The 24,170-nt window shown below is 40.2% G+C and overlaps 1 protein-coding gene across 5 annotated transcripts in view; it reads left to right on the top strand.

Annotated features, from left to right (window-relative positions):
• The window catches only part of LOC138761771 (diacylglycerol kinase beta), a 618,073-nt gene that overhangs the window by 335,027 nt on the left and 258,876 nt on the right, over positions 1-24,170 (top strand). For all 5 annotated transcript variants that reach the window (XM_069934483.1, XM_069934480.1, XM_069934482.1 and 2 more), the window contains 4 exons: positions 1,913-2,011; positions 3,803-3,916; positions 18,212-18,285; positions 19,885-19,959. In XM_069934483.1, the coding sequence (XP_069790584.1) occupies positions 1,913-2,011; positions 3,803-3,916; positions 18,212-18,285; positions 19,885-19,959 (362 nt within the window). The remainder of the gene's footprint in view (positions 1-1,912; positions 2,012-3,802; positions 3,917-18,211; positions 18,286-19,884; positions 19,960-24,170) is intronic.

A 24,170-nucleotide genomic window follows, 5' to 3' on the forward strand; every position in this document is an offset into this window, starting at 1 on the left:
GAGCATCTGCAGTTGCTTGTGTCACAAATGTAACTGCTGCCCTCTTTAAAAGCTTTGCTTTGGAAACTGACATGGCCTTCTGCTGTGATCCATCAGTTGCAGTACTCATCACTACCACTGAATGAAAAACTTCCCATAGGAGCACATCTTCATAACTTGGGGCTCAATGGGATGTCAGGATTTGCAATTCAGAAAATCACCATACTAGTGGTTTACTGGGAACACAACTCCACCCTAATATGAGTCATCTATTGTAATAATACCAATGTTTTCTGGTCAAATAAAACCTCTGTATTTTCTACTCTCTTGAAGTAATTGCTGTTCTTGGGATGGAAGGGTTTTTGAGGAATGAGTAAGAAGGTTAGCCTATAATCCTGGAGTTTCAGAGAATGAAACCTGATCTTACCGGAATGTGAGATTCTGTGGGATTCTCAAGGATTAGACAAAGTTGTTGCTGAAGGAAACCTTCACCTCGAGAATAAATATATAAACAAGGATGGGGATATAAATTGAAGAGAGCTGTGAAGTATAACCAAAGCAAAGATCAACAGGTTTTGGGTCTAAATGGAGATCGAGGGCTACATTGATCAGACAAGAGTCCAAGATCCAATTAGTCATGAACCTACTGAAAGCTGGAGTAAACTCAAGGGGCTGAATAGTCTATTCTATCTACTGCTTTGTATGGTTGTGTTGTTCTGACGAGAGGGCCCAAAGGAACTGCCATTTTTTTAATGATATAGTATGATTGAAGGCCCTTCCAGCCCTTGCAGCTCAATTACACCCAATTAACCAACCCCAAACATTTTGGAGGGTGGGAAGGAGCCGGATCACCCAGAGAAAACCCACGCAGATCATGGGGAGGATGTACAAACTCCTTACAGACAGTGCTGGATTTGAACCCAGGTCACTGGTGCTATAACAGCGTTGTGCTAACGATGTCACCCACTTTTTTGACCATTTGACTAATGACTTTTATAGGTTTAACAATGTATAATTTTACATATATTCCATGCACGTGTAAAATACCTTCCTCGTTGCAGTTTTTATAGACTTAAAACTAATCCTCTCCTATTTAATGATTTGTTCATTGGAAATGTTGGTTCTTTCCTATTTGAAATTCCTATGCATTTTTTAATCTCCATCCTTGATCCAGCAAAAATGCATCAGTTTGAAGTTTCGGATCTACAAGCCCAATGTGACTTTGGTGACATTTTTCTTTTCTAACCTTTGTTCTCTCTGCAAATGTGAATACTTTGTCCCCATAATACGTTCATCAAAATTTTAATTGGCTAATGGATCCCACATACACTCTCATAGAATGCCAACATTCAAGCTTCTGGCATTTCCCATTTGCTTTTTCCTCCCACCAAATTTAATTCAGTGGTGCTCCTAATTTCTATATTATCATGGATCTTAATTTTGTCCTGTAACCGTCCCGGGCAGCAACTTTCAAGTACCTACTGAAAATATACAAATGCATCAACAATTGCAATTGCAGAAACATTAAAGGGCCCTGTTAGTATATTTCATGAAAAAGGGAATGTCAGAAATAGCTGTGAATCAATTTTTATTTATTTTGGATCCTCATCATTTGCTATTCTTATTTTTGCAGAATGTCAGATACCCTCATTTTTCTTTATATTTTACTTTGCAGCAGAGACGTCGTCTGGTGCCTTTCTTCCAGCAGTTAGCACCAGTCATTTGGTGTACTTCCACTCCTATTTTCAACTAATATTGTTTCTATAAGTCTTGTTTTTACACTGATGCCTCAGAATGAAATCTTTCAACTTTGATTCTTGTCTTCAGTGAGTCTGAATACATTGTGGTATATCTCTGCATCACTCATCATTATGCTTATCTTTAGCTGTTCATAATGTCTAAATTAAGTAATTAATTGTTTTTTTTGCTGCAGCTCCACAATAAGTGTGTCTCGCATATCAAGCCTGAATGTGATGGCGGCCAGCTAAAAGACCACATTTTACTTCCGTCCTCCATATGTCCTGTAGTTCTAGTAAGTATTCAGTGAGTTTTCACACAAAAACACTGACGGAGGCACTCAACGGATCAAGCAGCATCTGAGGAGGCAAGAGAGGGTTAATGTTTTTGGGTTGGGCCCTGCATCAAGAAGCAGGGCCTGATTCAGGGTCTCAGCCTGTAACATCAGCAATCCTGTTGCCTCCACGGATGCTGCTTTTTTAAAATTGCTGCAGCAGTTTGTTGTTCCAGATTCCGGAATCTTCAGTCTTTTGTATCTCTACAATTTGATGGTTACTGCCTGAACATTTCAAATTTAACTTTTCCTTTTATTCTGACTTTTTTAATCTTGCTGATTCCCCCCAAAATATTTAAGAGGGAATTTAGGAGCAAATTTGCAGATAAATTACAGTAAAGCACAACATTGAACCTTTGCGTAGTTCCTATACCTGGTGTAAGGTTTGCCATGGCCATGAGAGTTTCCTTGAAGTGCTGTGGTTGTCTCCCAAAATCCAAAGCTGTGATGGTGATTTAATTGACAGTGGTAAATTAATGCTCGATTAGATGATACTTAAATATTGTGAGCATCTCTGCCTTCACTGTTCCCTGTAGCAGCATGTTCCAAATCTCAGTCATCCTTTCATTGGGGGGGGAAAAAACTTTCCCCAGATTCCCTCTAAATATCTTGCCCTCCAACTATGCCTCTTGGTTTTAGATATGAGTGTTGAGCGGAAACCCAGCACCCATCTGAATAAACCATTGCATTGAATTTAAGGTAGAAGAAGAATAAAGGAGAAAAGATTTTAAAGCAAATCAGTGCAATCTGAAATAGCCATTTCATTATTTTAAACGGAGCATATTTCCTGATCTATGCTTTGGGTAAAACAGGCATAGAATGGAAATTGCATAGGAGGTATAAATTTGGCCCAGTGAATCCATGCAAGCTATTTATAAGAACAGTACTACTATTCCCACTCCCCCACTCTTATTCTGTGCCTGTATATCTTTTTCTTAAATTTGGTTAATTTTTTTCTCAGTTTCTGTACCAATCTTGCGGCGTGAAATTTTGAATCAATTCCTATGGTTTCTCATTTTCTCTAAAACCCAGAGCCAGTCCACCCCGAACATTAGCTGAGTGTCATCAGAAGGGGTGACAGTGAGCAGAGGACTGCTACTTTCTGACAGACTGCCTTATCCTTAGAGGTGCTTGTAACTACTCCTTCTCAGTTTCTATAAATACCAGGGGTATTCCCAATGGGAAGTTCATTCCACTTGCTCAGTGAGGAGAGATGGTGTCTGGGAGGCGGAAAATATCTGACTAACAGGATACCTGAGTTACAACTTGTGTCTCGTGGCTTTGAGCAAAAAGCAGGTGGAGCAGCACCAGTGGAAGATATGGAATAGTCAGCGTTTCAGGTCAGACCCAGTCATCATTCTTTTTCTCCCACTAATGCTGCTCGGCACACTTGAGTTCCTTCAGTATATCTATTTTTGCTCCAGATTCCAGAAATGTGATGTCTGTGTCTCCAGTGCTTTTGAGTTTTACTGCAATTGACACTTTGCTATTGATGCTATAATGCATTGTTCCATTAAATGAAGAAGACTCACATGTGGTAGTTGCTTGCTCAGCTGTTGAAGTAACGTTCATGAAAAGCAAACTATTTTGCAGACCTTTCTCTAAAAGGTACAATGTAAAGTTTAAGTGTAAAACCACTATGAATGAGTTACTTGCAAATTTCCATGGCTAAATGCACTGTTATTGCACTGAAGGATTTATGGGCCAAAGGCAGATTTGATAAATTGTTTTGATTGGTTTTCTGTTTTCAAGGACAGACAGCCCAATCAGAAAAAGCCCGAAAATAATTCACCATCAACTACAAGTTCAGATGATAATCAGGCTTTCAAATGTAATGCAACAACAATAGATGGACAAGGACTGCAGGTATGCTGGAAGAATAGAATATCTACGTACTAATATTTACTAACTTTAACCGCAAAGCAACAAGATCAAACCTGATGTTTCTGACATCTCTGACAAAGGTAGGTCCGAGCTTTGCTGAGGAGGTTGAAGAGTAGATCATGTGGCACCCCTAGTTTTTACATGAAACAATGTTGCCAGAAGGCTAACTTGGGTCAATAACCATGGAAAGGTGATGACAGGATTGGCAAGAGTGGCAATATAATTTTTAAAATTGTTTTTGAAACAATGCTGCAATTCCATCACTGATGATGAGTGGTCAAGCTCACTGATTATCCTTTCAAAACCCGTTCTGACCTGGTGCAAGCCTCATGGCACAATTTTCCAATGTAAAACCAGTTCCCAACCTAGCTGCTTCCAATCCAAACTGCCAAAGTTGTAAGTTCTCTGTTGTAAGCAGCTGTCAAAAGCACAATTGTCTCTGGTATTCCCAAGCTTTGGAAATAAAACAAAATGCAGCTAAACATTTCTGAAATGATGCAACCTTTTCTCGAAAATACTGCAGTTAATTCATCTCAAATACAATAAAAGGTACATTTCTTTACACTTCTTCTGTATGTTGCCTAATTTCTGGGTATATTGTGGGTTTTACTGCCCTACTGAAGTATTGTTATCCTCTGACTGTTGCAGAAATTCAGGACCTAACATCAGTTGAGTTCTCCAGAAATGATTTGTCATTGTGAAGGATAGATAGGTATAAGTTTGATTCTCATTGACCTCAAAATCAGAGAATATTAAGAAGCGGCATGTATACCATTGAGGTTATTACAGCGCCAGTGAGCTGGGTTTGAATCTGCCGCTGATTGCAAAAAGTTTATAGGTTTTCTCCAATTTTCTTTCATTTCCAAAGGTGTTCAATGTTAGGAGGTTAATTGGTCACATGGGTGTAATTAGGTACCATTGACCAGAAGGGCCTGTTACAGTGGTGTATTTCTAAATTTTTTAAAATAAATTTAAAAAGTGGTTGATCAACCCATATTGACTGGCTGTTAGCTCAGTCATGAGCTGCTCCTGCCTGTCCATCATGCCATGGGGGCAAATAAAGGTGTTTTTAAAAGTTTTGACATTTCGAATGCCTGTGGCAGCCTAGCTGTTAGATTGTTTAAGCAAATGGAATTTTAAAAATCCAGAAAAGAGTTGTTTTTAATGATAAATAGTTAACCATTGAAGACTCAGCATAGGCCAGCTCTTTTTTTTAATCTACTGGATATTGATATTTAACTAAGATATCCTCCTTTTCAAATTTATCGCCAGAGTACATACGTGACATCACATATAATCCTGAGATTCTTTTTCTGTGGGTGAGGCAGATTTACCACTTTTTGGTAGTGCAAAAAAAACTGTACACAGCATATAAATTTAAACAGGAAAAGAACTGTAAAGATATAACGAATGTAAACAAACTGCAATTCAAAGAAAATTTTTAAAATCAATAAAATGCACAAGAGTCCTTAAATGAGTTCCTGATTGAGTTTGTCGTTGAGGAGTCTGATGGTGAAGGGGTAGCAGCTATTCCTGAATCTGATGGTGAGAGTCTTGTGGCACCTATTACCACTTTACTGATGGCAGCAATGAGAACAGAGTGTGTGCTGGGTGGTGTGGATCCTTGATGATTGCTGCTGCTCTCCGACAGCAGCGTTCCCTGTAGATCTTCTCGATAGTGGGAATGATTTGCATGAGATTTACTGGACTGTGTCCACTACTTTTTGAACAGCTTTATGCTCAGGAGTATTGGTGTTTCCATACCAGATTATAATGCAGCCAGTCAGCATACTTTCCACCACACTTTTATAGAAATTTGCCAAGATTCCTGCAGTCATATCAAATGTCTGCCAAGTCCTGAAGAAGTAGAGGCGCTGATGTGCTTTCTTTACAATGCCATTAATGTGTTGGGTCCAGGAAAGATCCTGCGAGATAGTGACTCCAAGAACTTAAATTTGCTCACATTCTCCTCCTCTGATCCCCCAATGATCACTGGATTGTATACCTCTGGCTTTCCCTCCCTGAAGTCACTAACTTCCTTAGTTTTGATGACATTGAGTGCAAGGTTGTTGTTGATGCACCATTCAGCCAAGTTTTCAAACCCCCTTCCTGTATGCTGACTCATCACCTTTCTTTATACAACTCACAACCATGGTGTAGATGCAAATTTGTTGATGGTGTTATTGTCATACTGAGCCACGCAGTCGTCAGTGTAAAGTGAGTAGAGCAGGGGGCTAAGAACATAGCCCTGTGGTTCTCCAGTACTGATGGAAATTGTGGAGGACATGTTCTTAACAATCTTCACTGATTGTGCTCTGGAGGTAGGAAATCCAGAACCCAATTACACAGTGGGATGCTGAGTCCCATATCTTGGAGTTTGCTGATCAGTTTTGAGGGGATGATGGCATTAAATGTCAAACTGTAGTCAATAGAGTATTCTGGTGCAGTCAGAGTAGCTACAGCAAGAAGGAACAGTACATTTTGTAGGTAGCACACCATGAGCCATTGTGAGCTGGTGGTGGAGGGAAGGTATGGTGAATTGCACTCAAGAGGATTTATTTGTCTGAATGGTTTCAAGCTTCTTGAGTGCTCTTAAATCTGCACTAATCCTGGCAGGTGGAGGATGTTGCATCATTGTTGTGCCTTGCAGGTAATGGAATGGTTTTTGAGTGTCAGTATATCACCATGGCATAACAGGCTCTGACCGGTCTTGTCATCACTGTCTTTGTGGCTGGACCAGGTCATTTTTGGATCGCAAGATGTTGATCGTAGGGAACTCACTGATGATGAAGTTGCACGCCGGAAATAGATAAATTGTCCTTTGTTAAAGGTGGTCTAAATGTCACAATTTTACTGCCATTCTGTTCTTGCTCAATCTTTTTCACTTAAACACTTCTCTCGTTATCTACGATCAATCCCTTAGTCAGGCATTTTCCTGTGACCTTTGCCCTCCCAAGTCTTTGACCTCTTCATTCTTTTTCTTACCACCCATATTTCCTTTAAAAGAAAAACAAAAAGTTAGAAATGATCGTCATTACATGTGTTAACATTTGTCACTATCCCAACTCAAATTAACTGCTAGCTATTCGCCTCTCTTCCAAATTACCATTCTCTTAGTGATATACTAAGTTTATCATCTGGAACTGCAGCTTCTCTTTGTAATTCTAACTTGCTTTTTCCCATCTCAAACCACCACCTTTGATGTCAAAGTCCTTGAACCCCAATTTCTGCATCACCACCTTTCCTGCAAATCAGAAACCAAGCCCCTCCACCCTGTTTCCTCCTCTGCAGACAAACAGCGCAAACTTTCCCACGTCACAATGACATTCTCCAAGGCCGGAGCAACTATTCATCTGTGCAGCCCCTCTGAAATCTATGACATGCAGAATAAACCATTTTCATTGATTTCTTCTCAATTGTCCATCTCATTGGGTGAAGCATCCCTTGATTTCACCTCTCCTATCTATTATTTTGGTTTTCTCAGTGCTTATCAGGTGGTGAGCTTTACGATTTGGTCCCTGTCTTCACAATCTCTGACGCGATGGCCTTCAGCTCTTATTTCTTATGGAATAGATCAGTTTTCTCAACCTTTTCCTTTCCACTCACATACCACTTTAAGTAATCCCTATGCCATCAGTGCTCTGTGATTAGTAAAGGATTGCTTAAGGAGGTATGTGAGTGGGAAGGGAAGGTTGAGAATTACTGCTCTAGACACTTGTTGCTAAAATATTTTGCTTGAGAACAATTGTCATTGGTCCATTTCTTTTGAAGTTATGAAACCGTGCACATAACGAGTCAATTAGGTATGATTAAAACAGTGGTTTTCAAACTTTTTCTTTCCACTCACATACACCTTAAGCAACCCTTTAATAATCACAGCATCAATGGCATCATAGGGATTACTTAAAGTAGGATGAGAGTGGAAAGAAAAAGGTTGAGAGCCACTGAAATAGATGGAGGCCATTTGGCCATCATGTCTTTCCAGCTCTCAGACTTCTAAATCCTGACAGATGAGTCACATTCTCCCACTTTTTTCCCTTCTCCCCCCCCCCCCCCCCACCCCGACACATACCTATTCTAAGGGGAAATTTACTCAGCAACATTACCCAACCAGCACATCTTTGTGATGTAGGAGGAAATTGCAGCCCACATCACAGGACTTGCTAACTCTACTCAAACATCGCAGGAGGTCAGGATCGTACCCAGGTCTGAGAGCTATGAAGCAACCACTCTAATTATAATGCCACTGCTGCCTCTCTCTAGGATAATGGGCCTCGGACCACCATACAAATCTGCTTTCCTTTCATCAGGTTGTACTCCAGCCATGGCTTTCTCCTTGATACCCATTCAGTTTAGTTTTAGCAGAGCTCCCTGATGCCATGTTGTCAAATTCTACCTTGGTGTTCATGGCAGTCATTCTTGGATCATTTTGCTACATGTTTGACAAAGTCTCTGATGAGGTTCAGAGCTGAATGGTCCTACCAAAACCCGGACTGGGCATTGGTACCCAGAAAATAGCGGCTCTGCCAGAGCAGCTGTTACGGCAGCGCTGCCATGGTGTAGACCTGTGGGGAGCGAGGAGTGGAAAAACAGAGAGAGAGGAGACAGGCTGGTAGGCAGGTGAGACTGGGTGGGAGAGAGAGGACACAGGCTGAAAGATGTCAGGTGGGACTGGGTGGGAGAGAGAGGAGACAGGCTGGTAGGTGACAGGTGGGACTGGGTGGGAGAGAAAGGAGACAGGCTGGTAGGTTGGCAGGTGGGACTGGGAGAATTTCCTTCCTTCCCCCACCCCATCCATTCCCTGGTTCCAGCTGCCTATCATCATTTTCCCCCTTCATCTTGTTCACCTGTCTCACCCCACCATGCAATTTCACTTTTGTAAACTGGCTATTTTCCCTTGATGTACTCAGCAACAAAATCATAAGATAAAGTAAAAAAAGTAGGCCACATTGCCCATCGAGTCTGTTCCGCGACTCTACCCTAAGATGAACTATACTCACACCTAGTTCCAATTGCCAGGCTTTACCCCATATCTCCTGATACCCTGACCAATTAGATAATTATCAATCTCCTGTTTAAACTCTCCCATTGATTGGACCTTCACCTCTGTATGCGGCAACGAGTTCCACAGATCCACGACCTTCTGACTAAAGTTTTTTTATACAGCGTCTCAGACAAAATTATCAATCTTGACCCCACAAATGCTGCTTTACACATTGGGTATTTCCATTTTTTTTTGTGCTAGATTCCAGTAACTGCAGTTTCCTGTGTCTCCATTGTGAAGGGGCGGTTGTGAAGAAGGAATGCATTTACTAAATGGTGTGTTACTCAGAAATTTTGAGAGATTTATTTTGCCACTCGTAATGGACACATAAAGGCATCAGAAATCTATTGCATAAATATGCCATTTATTTTCAGTAATATGGTTGTAAATGAAATAATCATGAAGTATTTATTTTGTGTCCCTGTGGCAAAATTAATTATGGAGGTGTTAGCCCACCAAAAAAATTAGCATTTTGAATGCAAATAATTATTCATGATATACAATAAATTCACATTTTTTGTTTATTTATTCATAATGAAAATATACAATGGTAAGATGACCATGTTATCGTGTAATCTATAAATAGTTTTTCTACATTGTAGCTTCAAACTAATTTTGTTCAGTATGATAAATTTGTAATTGTACTAGGGCAGTAGCATTGGTTGTGATTTATTTGTGGTATGCAATACAGGTGCATAATTATATGGTTATTTAAATGTAAGCTGACAAGTCAGTGGCAAGAATATACAAAAAAACAATTTCTTGAGCCATTTATATTTAGAAGTCTCTAATTATTTGAAAATAGTTGTAATAGTCTATAAATATTTTGAGTGCATGTTATTAGCATACACCTGAGAGCAAGTTTCCATAAACAGAATTTAGCATTGAGAATCACAGAGCTACACGAGCAGATGAATACAAGATTTGTAAAAAAAAAATGATGTAAACTATTTTAAAGAGAAAAGTTACAGAGTCTCAGACTTGGCAGCTGTGCCTGTCAAACCTCTTCCAGGAGCAGAGTTTTGCAAAACCATCATCCTTAACTTCCATACCAATACTTGATCACCCATTTCATTATTTACATGATCCTGTTATGTCACATTTACTTTTAATGCAGTAGTCATAATTCAAAGTAGTTCATTTCATCTGAAGCATTTTTAAATGTATGCTAGAAATGATAAGGGATTATATAAAGAGAAATTGTGGCCACTGTAATCACGCGCTGACATAATCATGCACTGACATCACATAGCCGGTTTGATGTCTTCTGGGAGTTGTAGTGCCGCCATAGCACTGCTACATGGCCCCCCTCCCCAGAACCAACAGAAGGTTTTGTCTGTCTTTTAGAAGGTCAACTTCTGTGACAGACTGTTGGCTGCTACACAATAGTGAAATACTGTGGCTTCCCTCCAATCCAAGATACAGGTCGACCTAGTTTGTCTGAGTATCCTATAAGGTCCTTCGAAAAGCATCTTCAAAGGTTGACCAAGTGTTCCCCTACGGACGAAGACATATTTGAAGTTTTTGAAATCTTCAAGTACAAAGGAAGACTGTTCTCCATATGAAGATGGTGGTATAGGGGTCAATTTTCCTACAGTTTCCCTTAGGCTGGTCAGCAATTCCTTAGGATCATTATTGGAGTTGGAATGGTAGGGGACTTTCGCCAGATGCCAGGAACAGCATTTAGTCCATTAGTTCTGATGGGGTGCAGTCTCCCAACCCTTCAAGATGTAGTAGTTTGGCTGCTCTTTCCCTATGGGACATACCATATTCCTGCAATAAAAGTGCTTTTCAAGCGTCATACTTGTGTATGGCTTACGTGGTAGACCTGTAGGAAGTTTCCAACCCTCTTAGCGATGGCCTGGTCCAACAAATGGTGTCCAACTTGACTTTGCGAAGGTGAAACTGCTCTTCAGCCTGTTGGAACCACAGTTCAGGCTCAGCTGTCCAGAAAGGTGGCAGCTTCACAGCAATGGCTGCAGAGTCCTTGTTTGTCCAAAAAATAGGTTTTTGGACTCGTTGGGGGGGGTCACCAATTGTGGCCACTGGAATCACAGTGGACACGATGAAATAACCACACAATGAAATGAATTTACTCTTCAGAAGGCGCGCAACCTTTTAAAAGCCTGGATCACGCGCCCGACCTGCGCTGACGTCATCACGCACTGATGTCACATGGCCAGTTAGTTGCCTTCTGGGAGTTATAGTGCCGCCATAGTGCCTTTACAAAGTATTTTCTTCCTAAAGGGTCATTTTTGTGAAGTTTCCTAAAGCTTCACATGAAGCAATGAATGTTACTGTTTATAGTCTCAGACGTTCTCTTTCTTGGAGACCATTATAGTCTCAGATGTTCTCTTTCTTGGAGACCATTATAGTCTCAGACGTTCTCTTTCTTGGAGACCATTATAGTCTCAGACGTTCTCTTTCTTGGAGACCATTATAGTCTCAGACGTTCTCTTTCTTGGAGACCTAGTTCCATTACAGAAGCATCTTTGCCATGATAGAATTTTGTCATTTTTTTTAGTGTCAGGCAAATATTTACAACCCTCCAATACTGATGCTGAATAGTGTGACTCTTACTGCACTAATCAGCATCCACTTTGACCTGACGTATTACATTGATCTCATCTGTTATATCCTAAGCTGTTGTCACCTCCATAATTGAATAAATTTAAGTTTTTTGTAGGTTACTGACTTCATTTCAGATTAGAATATTTAAAGAAAATATTGCATATATCTTAATGTATTCTGTATATTTATTGTTTTTGTAAACCTCAAGATTCAACATTCCTTTTACTGTCACATTATAATACATTAAAAATGTAATATACATGATAAACTTAAACTTTTGTCTTCTATAAGGCAAACAAAGAGTCGTCATGAGCATTAGTGGTGCCCCTCTAATAATAGAAGAATGCAAAGCAAAACTTCACATCACATCCTGTAAATTTCTCCCTTTGTACTTGATATAGACGAGGTAAGTTAAGCGGTCAATGAATGTGATGTATCCTGAACAGGAATAACAGAAGAAATGCCTTCAAGAGCAACCAAGCTGAGATTTGCTCAGTGGAATCCAAAATGAGGCATGGTCTATGATGGGGTCTGTGGAAGGAGAGGGAGAGAGGCACCACTCGTTATTATCTCATCAGTGCCTTAGACCAGGCCGTCGCTACGAGGGTCGGCGATTTCTTTTGATAATAATTAATTGTGGAAGCGGGCCCCTGACTACCCCCTGAGTGCATGCCAGTCATCGGCACTGATATATTCTAATCCTGTCTGTATTATCCTCCCTCCGATTCAAGCCCTCACTATTTCCAGGAGCCAATTCATCTACTGCAGTTCTTTGTATGTGGGAGGAAACCAGAGCACAGGGAGTTGGCATCAGCAGTTGTGCTGACTGCACCACTAAGCCTCTCCACTTCAGATCAAGAATTGTAAGGAGTCAAAGTGTTTGCCTGATCATCATCATGAGTCTGGGTCTAACCTGGAGCTATAGAATAATCAAGCACGAAAGAAGGACATTCAAGGAGATAGCAGGTGTTGGAGTCTGAAGCTAAATACAATTTCCTGGGGAAATACAACTGGTCAAGCAGCATCAGTAGGAGAAAGTTTTATTTTCTTTTGACTTTTTGAGCCAAAATCTTTCAATTAAGACTGGGGAAATGCAGAAGAGAAGCCAGTATAAACAGGACAGGGTGATGGTAGGACAGGGGGCCCACGTGGGCATGGTGAACCAGCTGAAGGTGAAACATGACTGATAGAGACAGTAGATTGAGAGAGGAGAGAGAGAGGGGCAAGAAAATCCCAGGGGTCAGGTGGAGGAAGATGAGTCACACAGGGTGGAATGGGTGATTAGAAGACAAAGTTTGCCAGGGTTGAATTCTGATGAGAAAGTAAGACTGGTGTATGAAGAGACTCTAGGTAGAACCAAAGAAGGTGGGGTGGAAAGAGAGAGCAGAAGAATCCAATGAGGTGATTTAGTAAAGGGAGATAGAACCAAAGAGGAGAGGTGATGAGAAAGGGTGAAGGGCTGAGAGGGAAAAGGGACAAAAGCAGTGGGAAGGAAGGGGAAGAAGTACAGGAGAAGAACCATTGGGCTGTAGACAGACCCAGCAGAATATGTCTTGTTGTTCCTCCAGTTTTTGTTCTTCCACTGGCAGTAGGGAAGGCTCAGGGTGGACAGTTTGGTGTGGGGATGGGAAGGAGAGTTGAAATGGCATTCGACCAGGAGCTCAGAGTGGCCATTGCTGGCGCGGGATGGATGCTCTGTGAAACTGTTACCAAGTCTGCTTTCCAAACATTTAATTCTGCTGTGTATGTGCCAGCCCTTTAAAATGTAAACCTGGCGAAGAGGGTAAATTTTAAAGGATGCATATTTGAAATGTGACCTGTTGAAATTTCCTTTGGAAACTGATTCATCAGTTATTTCAGGAAATCTGGATAATGACAAACCTCTGAATTAAGAAAATTCTTTTTAAAATTTTCACTCCCATTAGCCAATTAATATTCCTTATACATGTGATCTCAGACTTGCTTGTCAGGGGAAGCAGTTTTAGAAAAATCATTAGCTTTTTCCTTAAAGAAAATCTGTGGAATTGCAGGAATTTGATAACTGTTAGCTCCAGTAGCAATTATTTTGCTTTGGAATTTGTTTGGGGAAGAATTTGAACAAGGACAGCAGCAGCTGTGGGTCATTAGCACTGTAGGAGCCTGAAGTGCGTTGTTTGTGGTTGATGGTTTGGCTGCGGGTGTCGGCGGTGTTATGGGGTCTGGAGGTTGCGTCCATTCTGTCGCTGCCAGTGTGTATGCGCTATTCACTGAGAATGGTCTGTGCATGGGTTTCGTGGTGAGGGTTGGATGTTAGTTAGCCTACGTTGACTGGTATGGCAGGATAGATGGTGGGTGAGAATGGCTCCGATTTTTTTTGTTGACTGTTAGCATGTCTTCATAGAATGTTCATCACATGCGCTCTTGTTACTATATTACCTAAGACGTTCATTACTACACTATTATAGATGTTATGAGTCCTATTATGTTAATTAATAAATAGTATAAAACTCATCTGGACTTTGTTATGAATTTATTAGAATGTGTCACAATAAAGAGCTCACTTAGCCTCCGAGCAGCATTTTTATGGATAGTGGTCACTACAGGTACAGTGGCAGGCTCTGAGGCAGGTAAGTCCCTGGCAAAGAAAACAGGTCCGATGGAGCCTAGAAACAGTGAAAGATTTCAAGTCCTTCTGTCATAGCATCCTTTAAAATAGTGCCAGGTTGGATTTTCTGCTGCACCATATTCTCTCTGCAGCCTTCCTAACTATAGATACTTAACCAAAATCTTTGAAAATAATATTGGTTTTGTGTATGCTGCAAGCCGACACAGGCAAGGCATCACCACTCTTCTTCCGCCATATTGATGACTACCCGTGATGAGCTCGTTAATTTCATTCACTTTGTTGCTAATTTTCACCCTGACCCCAAATTCACTGGATGCCTCTCTGGTAACATTCTGTCCTTTCTTGATCTGTCTGTCTCCATCTCAGGAGATGAGCTTTCTGCAGACATTATTTATAAACCTGCCTTCTCCCACATCTATCTCAACTACACTTCTTCTCAGCCAGTCCCCTGCAAGGATTTGTTTTCTTGCTCTGAATTTCTCCATTTCTGTTGCATCTGTTCCCAAGATGAGGTATTCCAGTCCAGATCATCCAAAATGCCTTCCAAAAGCTTGGCTTCTCTCCCCCCTCCCCCACCCCCCACCACTATCACCATCAACTCAACCCTTACCTGCATCTCTTCCTCATCTGCCCAGGCCCCCTCTGCCCCCAGATGCAACAAAATAAAGGATTCCACTTGTCCTCACCTATCTTCCTACCAGCCTTCACATCCAACACATTATCCTCCATAATTTCTACCACCTACAACATGATCCCACCACTAGACGCATCTTCCCTTCTCCACCTTCTGTAGAGACTGTTCCCTTCATGACTATCTTTTCCACTCATCCCTTCCAATTAATTGCCCCTTTGGCACCTGCCCCCTGCAGTGACAGAGAGTGCAAATGAAAATGAACACAATCATCAGTAGAGATTCCTATAACTGAACTTGTGGTGGAAGGAAGTTTATTTGTGGAGCAGCTGAAGGAGGCTGGGCCTGGAACTCTGCCTCATGTGAGATATGGCTCCAGAACGTGGCAAGCTTGGTCCTCGATCCCCATCAATTTTAATTTTACCAGGTCACTTTGCTTCTACACTTGATCAAATCTTGCCTCGATTTCAATGGTGCCTATTCTCAGGTAGTCTCTGGAATTCAGCTCTTCTGTCCATTTTGTGGAATGAGACTTGGCCGAGGTCTGGAGGTTTGTTGTCCTGGTGATATCTAAACAGCAACAATAAGCAGCTTTTTAGCAAGTAGGTAGGAATGCACTCGAAAGGGGAGATGGGATACAATCAAGGTATTAGGCAGAGTTCAGAGGGGCCAGAGCTGGCAGAAACAATGGTTCCACTGGGACCCACCTCTTCTGCCCTCACACCTGTATCGACCTATTTGTTGCCTGTTAGTCTCTGGACCTCCCCCTCCCCCACCTCTTTATTCAGGTGCCTATCTGTTTTTTGCTTATACTTTGATGAGGGACTCCAGCCCAAAACGTTGGTTAGCTTTTGTATGCTTTGTCACCCACTGAGTTTCTCTAGCACTTTTGTGTATTGCACTCAACCCACCATATGCAAATGCTCTTGTTTCACTCATATATCATCCATCTTTTGGTTTTGATTTGAGGATGTATCAAGTTAGATGACACCACATCACCTGGAGACAAGCTATGCAGCAGTTCAGAGGGGCCAGAGCTGCCAGTAGCAATGTGTCTACCAGGACAGCCCTGTTTTTGGACATTGAATCATCCACCTTCCTCTCTCTCTCCCCCAACTCACCTGTCCCTCTCCCCCACTTGCACTGTCTGCCATCATCCTTCATCCTATTCAGGCCACCCATCACTGACAGGTCCATGTCTCATCCCATCCCCACTCCTCTATATACTTGCTACCTTCCCTCTTCACTGTCATTCCTGATACATGGTCGATCTGAAATATCAGCAATTCCTTTCCCCCTATCCATGCTGCTCAATCCACTGAGTTCCTCCAACAGTTTGCTTCTTTGATTAGAGACTTGATTGGTCCTGAAACAAAACACTGCTGCAGCAGTAGTATTGTACGGTCTCTTTTTATTGCCCTATCCATTTTTCATGCTGTTCTCAGTATTTCATGGAGTGAGTTGAACTAGCAAAGAATGGCACCTATTAAAGTTTGGGTCTCAGATAAAAATGGAAAGGAATCATCCACTCATCTATTCTGGCTGAAGACAATTGCAAATTCTGGGTCTTCACTTTCAGCATTACTCTGCCTGGTGACCTCCTTTTGGAGCATCTTGCCTGCATGAGCTGTGTAATTGTCAAGTCCCACCGATAACAGTGTGGGAGAACTGCAGATTCTTGATCTGACACATTGGGTGGACACATCAGTTAACCCTGTGATTTCACAATGATCTTGTAGTGCTGAGTGACGCACTTTGCCAAGTTGGTGCCTTATTTCAATCTGCCTGGTATTACATACTTTTGTACTCGTTGAACAAGGATTGATTCCCCCGTCTTGATTATGATAGAGTGACTGATATGCTAATAATGAAGTAATGGGTTTTGATGGGATGTAATTCTACTGCTGAAGGGATCTGTATGTCCATTTTGAGCACTGTTGTTAGACGGGGTTGCCAGAAGGCTTCATACGGATCACAAATAGATCCAGCCTCTGGAGCATGAGGGCTATCAGTGCAAAGATGGAAAGAGAAGCTGGTGCTTTTGACGCTCCAGCTACCACTGATTAGATCAGAATGAAAGGGGGTAAAGGTCCTCCAACCAGCTCAATGTGGATGGGGGGGGGGGGGCATTTGGTGGAAGATCAGGTGGCTAACTGTCAATAGCATAGGTGCGATATGACAAGAATGAAGACTTGCAGAATCAAGGACAGGTAACAGAATGAATGAAATGTCAGAAATCTGGGAAATCATTACCAGGTCAATAAGTGAAGCAAGTGCTGACTTTTCAGATTAGTGATCTTTAATCTGAAGGAATTACAAATCCCAGCCGCAGCATAAAAAATATATGCTGAACATAGTTCAAACTTATTGTCTCATACAAAGGTATGGAGTGAAAGTTTGTGTTGTGAGCAATCCAGATGGTCAACCCATCCAGTGGTAAAAACAGAATGCAGAATTACAGAGAGGGATCAGTTGATACAGAGTACAGGCACAACATTTTACTACTTAAAGCTTCCTTTAGAAGTCTGATAACAGCAAAGAAGCTGTCCTTGAATGTGGTGGTGCATGATCTTACCCTCCTGAATCTTCTTTCCGATGGGAGGAGGTTGAACAGACTGTGGCCGAGGTGGGGTGAGTCCTAATTAATGTGACTGCTTTTCCAAGGTAGCAGGAAGTGTAGATGGAGTCATTGGTGGGGACTGGTTTGTGCGATGGTCTGAACTGCGTTCACAACTCTCGGCACTTTCTTTTAGTCTTGGGCGAAGCAGTTTCTGTACCATGTAATTATGCATCTTGATCGGATACTTTCAACGATGCATCTGTAGAAGTTATCTTCATAGAGGTATTTCAGATAAATATCCTGGTCTACAATAAACTGACTTGCTCCACTATTAATTTGCACAAGAGTAGTTGACTCTCCATCAACAAGCTAAATTACTGCCATTATTTACCTTTTTGTCCCAGTATTAAATTCCAAGTTGTAAGTAGCATATTGTGCAATAACATTGTGCAACCTACATTTTAAGCCATCAAGTCTCTGATTGATGATGTGTTCTCATCATGTACTTTATTATTCAGCTTCCTCCCCCCCCCCCCCCCCCAGAAAATATGGCAAGAATTGATGGAAAATTAATAGATAGATAATTGGAGTTGTTAGTCCAAAATTGTTTTTAATATGTTTTTAATTGTGTTTATTTTTAATGACTGTATGAACTGCATATGCTTGTAATTGCGATCAAACATCAGATGATGCTTTCTGACTTATTTAGCTGAAATGATGAATCTCGCTGGAAATGATGAATCATAACAGCAAGTTATTATTTGTATGAATAGACCAGTAAGTTCAAATGAGCAAAACCAAACTGTAACGGTGTGAGTTTGTTGTCAGAACTTCATGTGTATGTTCTGTATGTATTTATTTTACAGATCACATCTGTGCCTGGTACTCATCCACTTCTAGTATTTGTCAATCCCAAAAGTGGTGGAAGGCAAGGGGAAAGGTAAATATGAAAATATTTTATCAGGCTCAAATTCCTGCTGATCATATTTTTGTGTGTGGTTCCTATCTTGCAATGCAGGTGAGGTGCTAAATATAGGAAAATTGCTTAGACATGTTAAAACATTGTTTTATGGACACATTTGTACCTGAACAGAATATTGTCATTGATAAATTTAATAAACTCTTTTCTAGATTTAATACCCGTCACATAATAGACGTCCATTGAGTAGTTGCATCTTCTCGAACTGCACAATTACTGAATTTTGTTCAATTGTTAGAATCAGTCTGTTCTGTCAGCTGCAGGAAATGATCTGAACATCATTTTATAGTCTCACTTTTGCAGCAAGTTTATTGGAGCTTACTGATATTTAAAGGGTAAATTGGACAGCAACCACATGTGCAATTAAGCCTGGTTATTGGGAAGAGACCTGACTCCAAAAGCAACGTTGTAACAGAATCTCTTCATGTGACTCATCAGTGAAATGTGTCATGCAATAAGCATCAAAGGTATTTTCCTGCTAAATGTGCCAAGAATATTGGAGCTGGTCTGAGTGAACATTCTAATTCCTAAAATATTGTAAGACTTACCCTGGTAAATCTCATTCACTGCCAAGCAAGTTTACAAATGAGGAATCCCATTCCTCTGATTATTAAAAAGAAATGTTTTAAATCTTTTTTTTCACTCATTAATTTGCTTTTTGCACATGATGGGAAGTCAAGTTCAATCTTGGACTTTCTGGTTGAGATTCTCTGTGCATCTTAAGGATATTAAAATTTAAGGGATATGGGGGAAGTAAAATGGGTCAGGGATAGATTATTATGAAACTGGTGGCTTGATGGTTGGCACAGACGACTTGGACTGAAGGCACTGGATCTGTGCTGCATCTCTCCATGACTCTGGGACATCCAGTTACATTTACTCTTCAGACAATCCCACATCCTCTGCTTTGTTAATTCTTGTCCAATCTTGAACTTCTCAATTCTGACCTATGATTTCAGACACTGGAGCTCTAAGCTATCCTTGCACATTGGATGGAAACACAGCAAACAAAGAATTAAAATGATGGATCAGTAGGCATAAACTAGCGTTTCAGTAGCTTGCTGCCAGCTATGATATTTTGAAATCATAGCTATGCATTGATTTGGGGCTTGCATAAAAATAATACAAAACAATATGATGTATTTTAATAGCACCTTGAATATAGAAAATGAGGTTATATCACAAGAGCAATTATATGACAGAGGCTTCAGGAAATTCAGTGGCATTGGCCTTTTATTACACCTAACTTAAGACCGCTTGATACCATCACAGTGCTCCCAGTATCCATTAGTTTAATGGACATAAAATTCACTCTTACCCACAAATGACAAGGTTTATATTACTGCATTATGATATCCTTGTTTTCTGCATATTGTATGTTGTTTGATTTCTGTTTTGCTTTTGTATGTTGAACTGTTCAATCACAGTAATTGTTGGTTATTGAAAGGATATTTCATTGTTATATTTTTTCTTCAATTACCAAGGATGAACTGTTTAGATTGCAGAACAACTTATATTTTCTGAAACCTAAGAATTAATATGTTTATTTTGTTTTCATAGAGTTCTCCGAAAATTTCAATATCTCCTCAACCCAAGACAAATTTATAATCTTGACAGGGGTGGCCCTGTTCCAGGGTAAGTCTGATGATAGTTTTGACAATCAAAGATGTTGTTTGTGGAGTGTATTTTTGCCTGTGGCGAAAGCTACCAAGACCAATAAAAAGTGTCATTGATATTGCCAATCCGATTAAGGTCAATCAATTCCATACATCACAGGAAATGTTTTTGTTAATAGTTCTCAGTGCTGGTTTGTGTTGAACTTACTAAATTAAAAACCATCTTGTCAGAATGCAGAAACATTGAGTTTATTGAAGAAGTGGTGAATTTTTAGGCTTTTATTATTTGTTATAATCTTAAACTCAGAAGAGAGAGCGGCATGGATAGCATAATGGTTAGCACCAAGCTACACAGTGTCAGCGATCCAGGTTCAAATCGGCGCTCTCTGTAAGAAGTTTGTACATTCTTCCCATTTCTGTGTGGGTTTCTTCTGAGAGATCCTACCACGCTCCAAGGCGTTAGTAGCTCATTGGTCACATGGGGGTATTTAGACCGTGCGAGTCAGAAGGGCGTGTTGCCATGCTTTCTTTTTCAATATTTTTATTAATCATTGTAATTTCACGTAAAAAAATACAGAGTACATACGGTTAACGTATGTTAAAAGTTTAAAAAAAAAACAATTAAATCATATTATTTCTTCCAAGGTCCCCCACATTCTCAAACCAATTACATTGTATTAATATTTTATTATTTATTATTTTCAAAAAATCTAAATCCACTATGAAAACAAAAGCTGTTTGGCCAAAAAAAATTCCTCAGAGTAATAAATTACCTCATTAATCAACACTTAATATGAAATCGAAGATTATAAAAATAATTCATAAATGGTCCCCACAGTGTTTGAAAATTTGAATTCAAATTGGAAATTGAGCATCAAATCTTCTCTAAATTTAAACATGACGTCACATAGACATTGAGTAGGCAGAGTAACATCCCTCCATCTAAGCAACTCTGCCCGTCTGGCCGTAAGAGAAATAAAAGATAATACATGCAGATCAGATGTCTTTAAAGTTATGCCACTCTCTCCAACAATACCAAATAAGGAAGTGAAGGGATTAGGTTTAATATTAACTTTAAAAAGTGCAGAGAAAGGTTGAAGTACTTCTCAAGATATTTCTCAAGACGTCCAAAACATGAATTAATGAAGCATCCCCAATGTTGCATTTATCACAACAAGGAGATATATCTGCATAAAAATGAGATAGCTCTGTTGTATTTCTAAATTAAATAAAGTGTAGTTGTTAAATTAGTGATTGACTAGAAGTATTTCTGGTTTGTGTCATGATAGATTACATACAGTTCCTTGGGATAGAACTTCCACAGCCCTGAAATTGCTGCCCATCTGTCGCTGGCCACATGTTAGTGTGACCCAACACTTCATCAAGGCTTCCTCCATGTGTCCTCTCAGCCGCATTGAAATTGAACATATTGCAATAGCTTCAGCATTCACAAATATTTTGAGACGCATTAAAAAAATTAAAATAACATTCAAAATTGCAACATTTTTTAATGATAAAAGTGCTAAACAGCGCATCTACTTAAGAAAACACTTAAATACACAGAACGTGATTAGATCTAAAGAATAAGCTCCACTAACGGCTTCCAGGCAGCAGATTTCCACCATTCATTTTATGGGGCATTGATATTTGAGCCAGATTTAACTGGCAAAGACTGAGCAAGCAGGCAGACAGGCTTCCCACCCAGAGAGCTGGGGGGGGGGGGCATGTGGAAGTTCACACTGGCCCTTTAGAGTCATGAAGCACAGTGTAGTGGCATCGGGGAAAATCAGTAACGCAGGGCATCAGGGCAAAACATGCGAACACCAGGAACGTTCCTCAGAACCAATGCAAGTGGGTCTTCTGCAAAGAATCCCATGATCTGACCCAATATGTCTTCGTCATTTTTGATCATATTCATCAAGCCTCTGTTATGGCCTAGAGGACCCCCAAACCCAGCAGCAATAGAAATTCACCAAGATAAATGGTTACTTTCAACAAAAGTTACTTTTAATTATCTTAAACAAGAAAACAGGATCAAACTTTAACTTATTACTATTAACTTAACCCCCTTCTAATTCTAAGCACATGTGTATGTAATGTGTGTGTAAGTTCATAAAAGTTATTTGATTCACAGTCCAATCTCACTTCTTACTCCTCCAATTTCACTGGTATTAGGTAATTATACTGTGCACAGAATTTAACATTTATGAATCTTCACCAGGCTTTGGTGCTTGAAAGGTAAATGATGACCACTCAGGAAGGTTCTTGTCGGTTTACAGAGAGAGATTTGTTGCTTGTTGGACACACACAACTAATCTCTTCCGATCAGCCACTTCAGTGTCTTGCTGAAGAAACTTGCCCCATCAGGGTTTTCTAGATAACCTCTTTCTTTCAGGTCACCACAGAGTTCTTTGACTGTTTTCCTTTTCTCAGGTGAAACATTTTACAGCCAGCCATCTCCTCTTGTATGGACCACAAGGGTTGAATAGGCTGAACTAAGAATTCACAACCTGTCTTCAAAATGGGTTTTTCCATATGCTTGCCAGGTTATCCTGTTCCAGTCCCAGCTGCTGAACTGTAGAACTGAATTCTCTCTCTCTCTCTCTCTCTCTCAGAGAAAAACACATGAACCTTTTAGAATAGCAAACTGCATTCAGACAGACTGCGGCACCAGACCCAATCTTCTGAGTCTGTTCATCTGTTGCTTTCCAAACCAATAATCCATTACTCCACAGCATGTCCAATTAACACCTACATGTGAAGTCTTTATAGGCATTCTTCAAAGTTTTTGCAAAGGCACTTGGAGCCTGGACTGTCTGGTTTGAGCCAAGCTTTTGCATTTTAAATGAGATCTATTTTGAAGAGTTTGTATTTGTGTATGACCTACACTTTAAAAAAAAAACCCACGATTTATCTCCTTTAAGTCATAGCTATATACAATATAAAATATAACATAATCCGTCACACCTGCATGTAACAATATATCATTAGGACATACACATTAATGAGATCAAATGACCCAAGTTACTTCAAAGGTGCATACTGTTTTTTTTAAATGGAAACCATTTTGATGGTCTCTGCCAAATCAATGCTGTTAATACTGTTTACTATAAAATCTCGAGTCTAGTTCTTGATTTGTTCATGACTTGGGAAGCTTTTTATTGGAAGACAGATAGAAAGGTACCACGTAAATAATGCCACAACCAAAATCATTTTAAATGTAACTTTTTGAAGTCTTATTAACATGACCATAAAGAGTATCTTCTAAACAAAATTTGTGGGCACACAATGCAAATATTGGCTTTGCTTTTAAATTTGTTTTATTCTTGTATTTTGATTCTTAAGGGATTTGGAAAGACTAATTTTTAATGTGTACACCCAAAGAACTTGATTTTCACTTGCCTCATATAAGTTCCATTTTATTAACTTATATAATTACTTAATATTATTAGAAATTAGAAAGCTGAGCCATAGAGTATGACATTAACAGCACATCATTGATGGAATGGAAATTTGAGAATTTGTCATGTAGCAGATTACTTGTTTGTCCTTGAAGTTTAAAATAATCCAAGTGAATTCATTCCATAAAATCTGTTAGCAAGGTTAGAAGCTGCAGAGTGAATTGTGTGGGACTTTGCTGGGAGCAATGTAAAAATGTTCGCAGTACATGCCTGCAATTCAAGGGACTTTAGAACTGCTGGGTGGGATTTGAGTTGCATACACACAGCAGGGAGAGAGAGAATAATCTGGACATCCTGGTTCAGATAGTATCAGTTTCACAACTGTTTATGTTTTGATTTGTGATCAGGGAATGTGACTACAACAGGGAATTTATGCAACCACAGCTGCATCAGGAAAAGGGCTTTTGTTTTTGTGATTGTCCAGCATATTTGAGGCACATTACAGATGTGGAGGAGAACTACCACTGGCAAATTGACCAAGGTACAGGAGGCAATTTGGATGTGCTGCATGACCAGGAAGGATGTTGTGGTGGGGGATGATAATTACTTTGTGCGTCCATGACTGAACAAGAAATAACTGGAAAGTAAATGCCATTTCAATTTCCCCCTCCCATTCCCAATTAATTTCTCACCTGGGCCTTTCCCACAACCAGGCTGAGGCCCAACTTAAACAAGAAAACAACACTTCATATTCCTCCGGGGCAGTCCACAGTCCCATAGCATGAGCATAAGGATTCTTCTGCTCCCTTTCTCCCCACCCCTCTCTTTT

Source organism: Narcine bancroftii, chromosome 4, assembly GCF_036971445.1.
Source record: "Narcine bancroftii isolate sNarBan1 chromosome 4, sNarBan1.hap1, whole genome shotgun sequence".
In the NCBI taxonomy this organism is placed as follows: Eukaryota; Metazoa; Chordata; class Chondrichthyes; order Torpediniformes; family Narcinidae; genus Narcine; species Narcine bancroftii.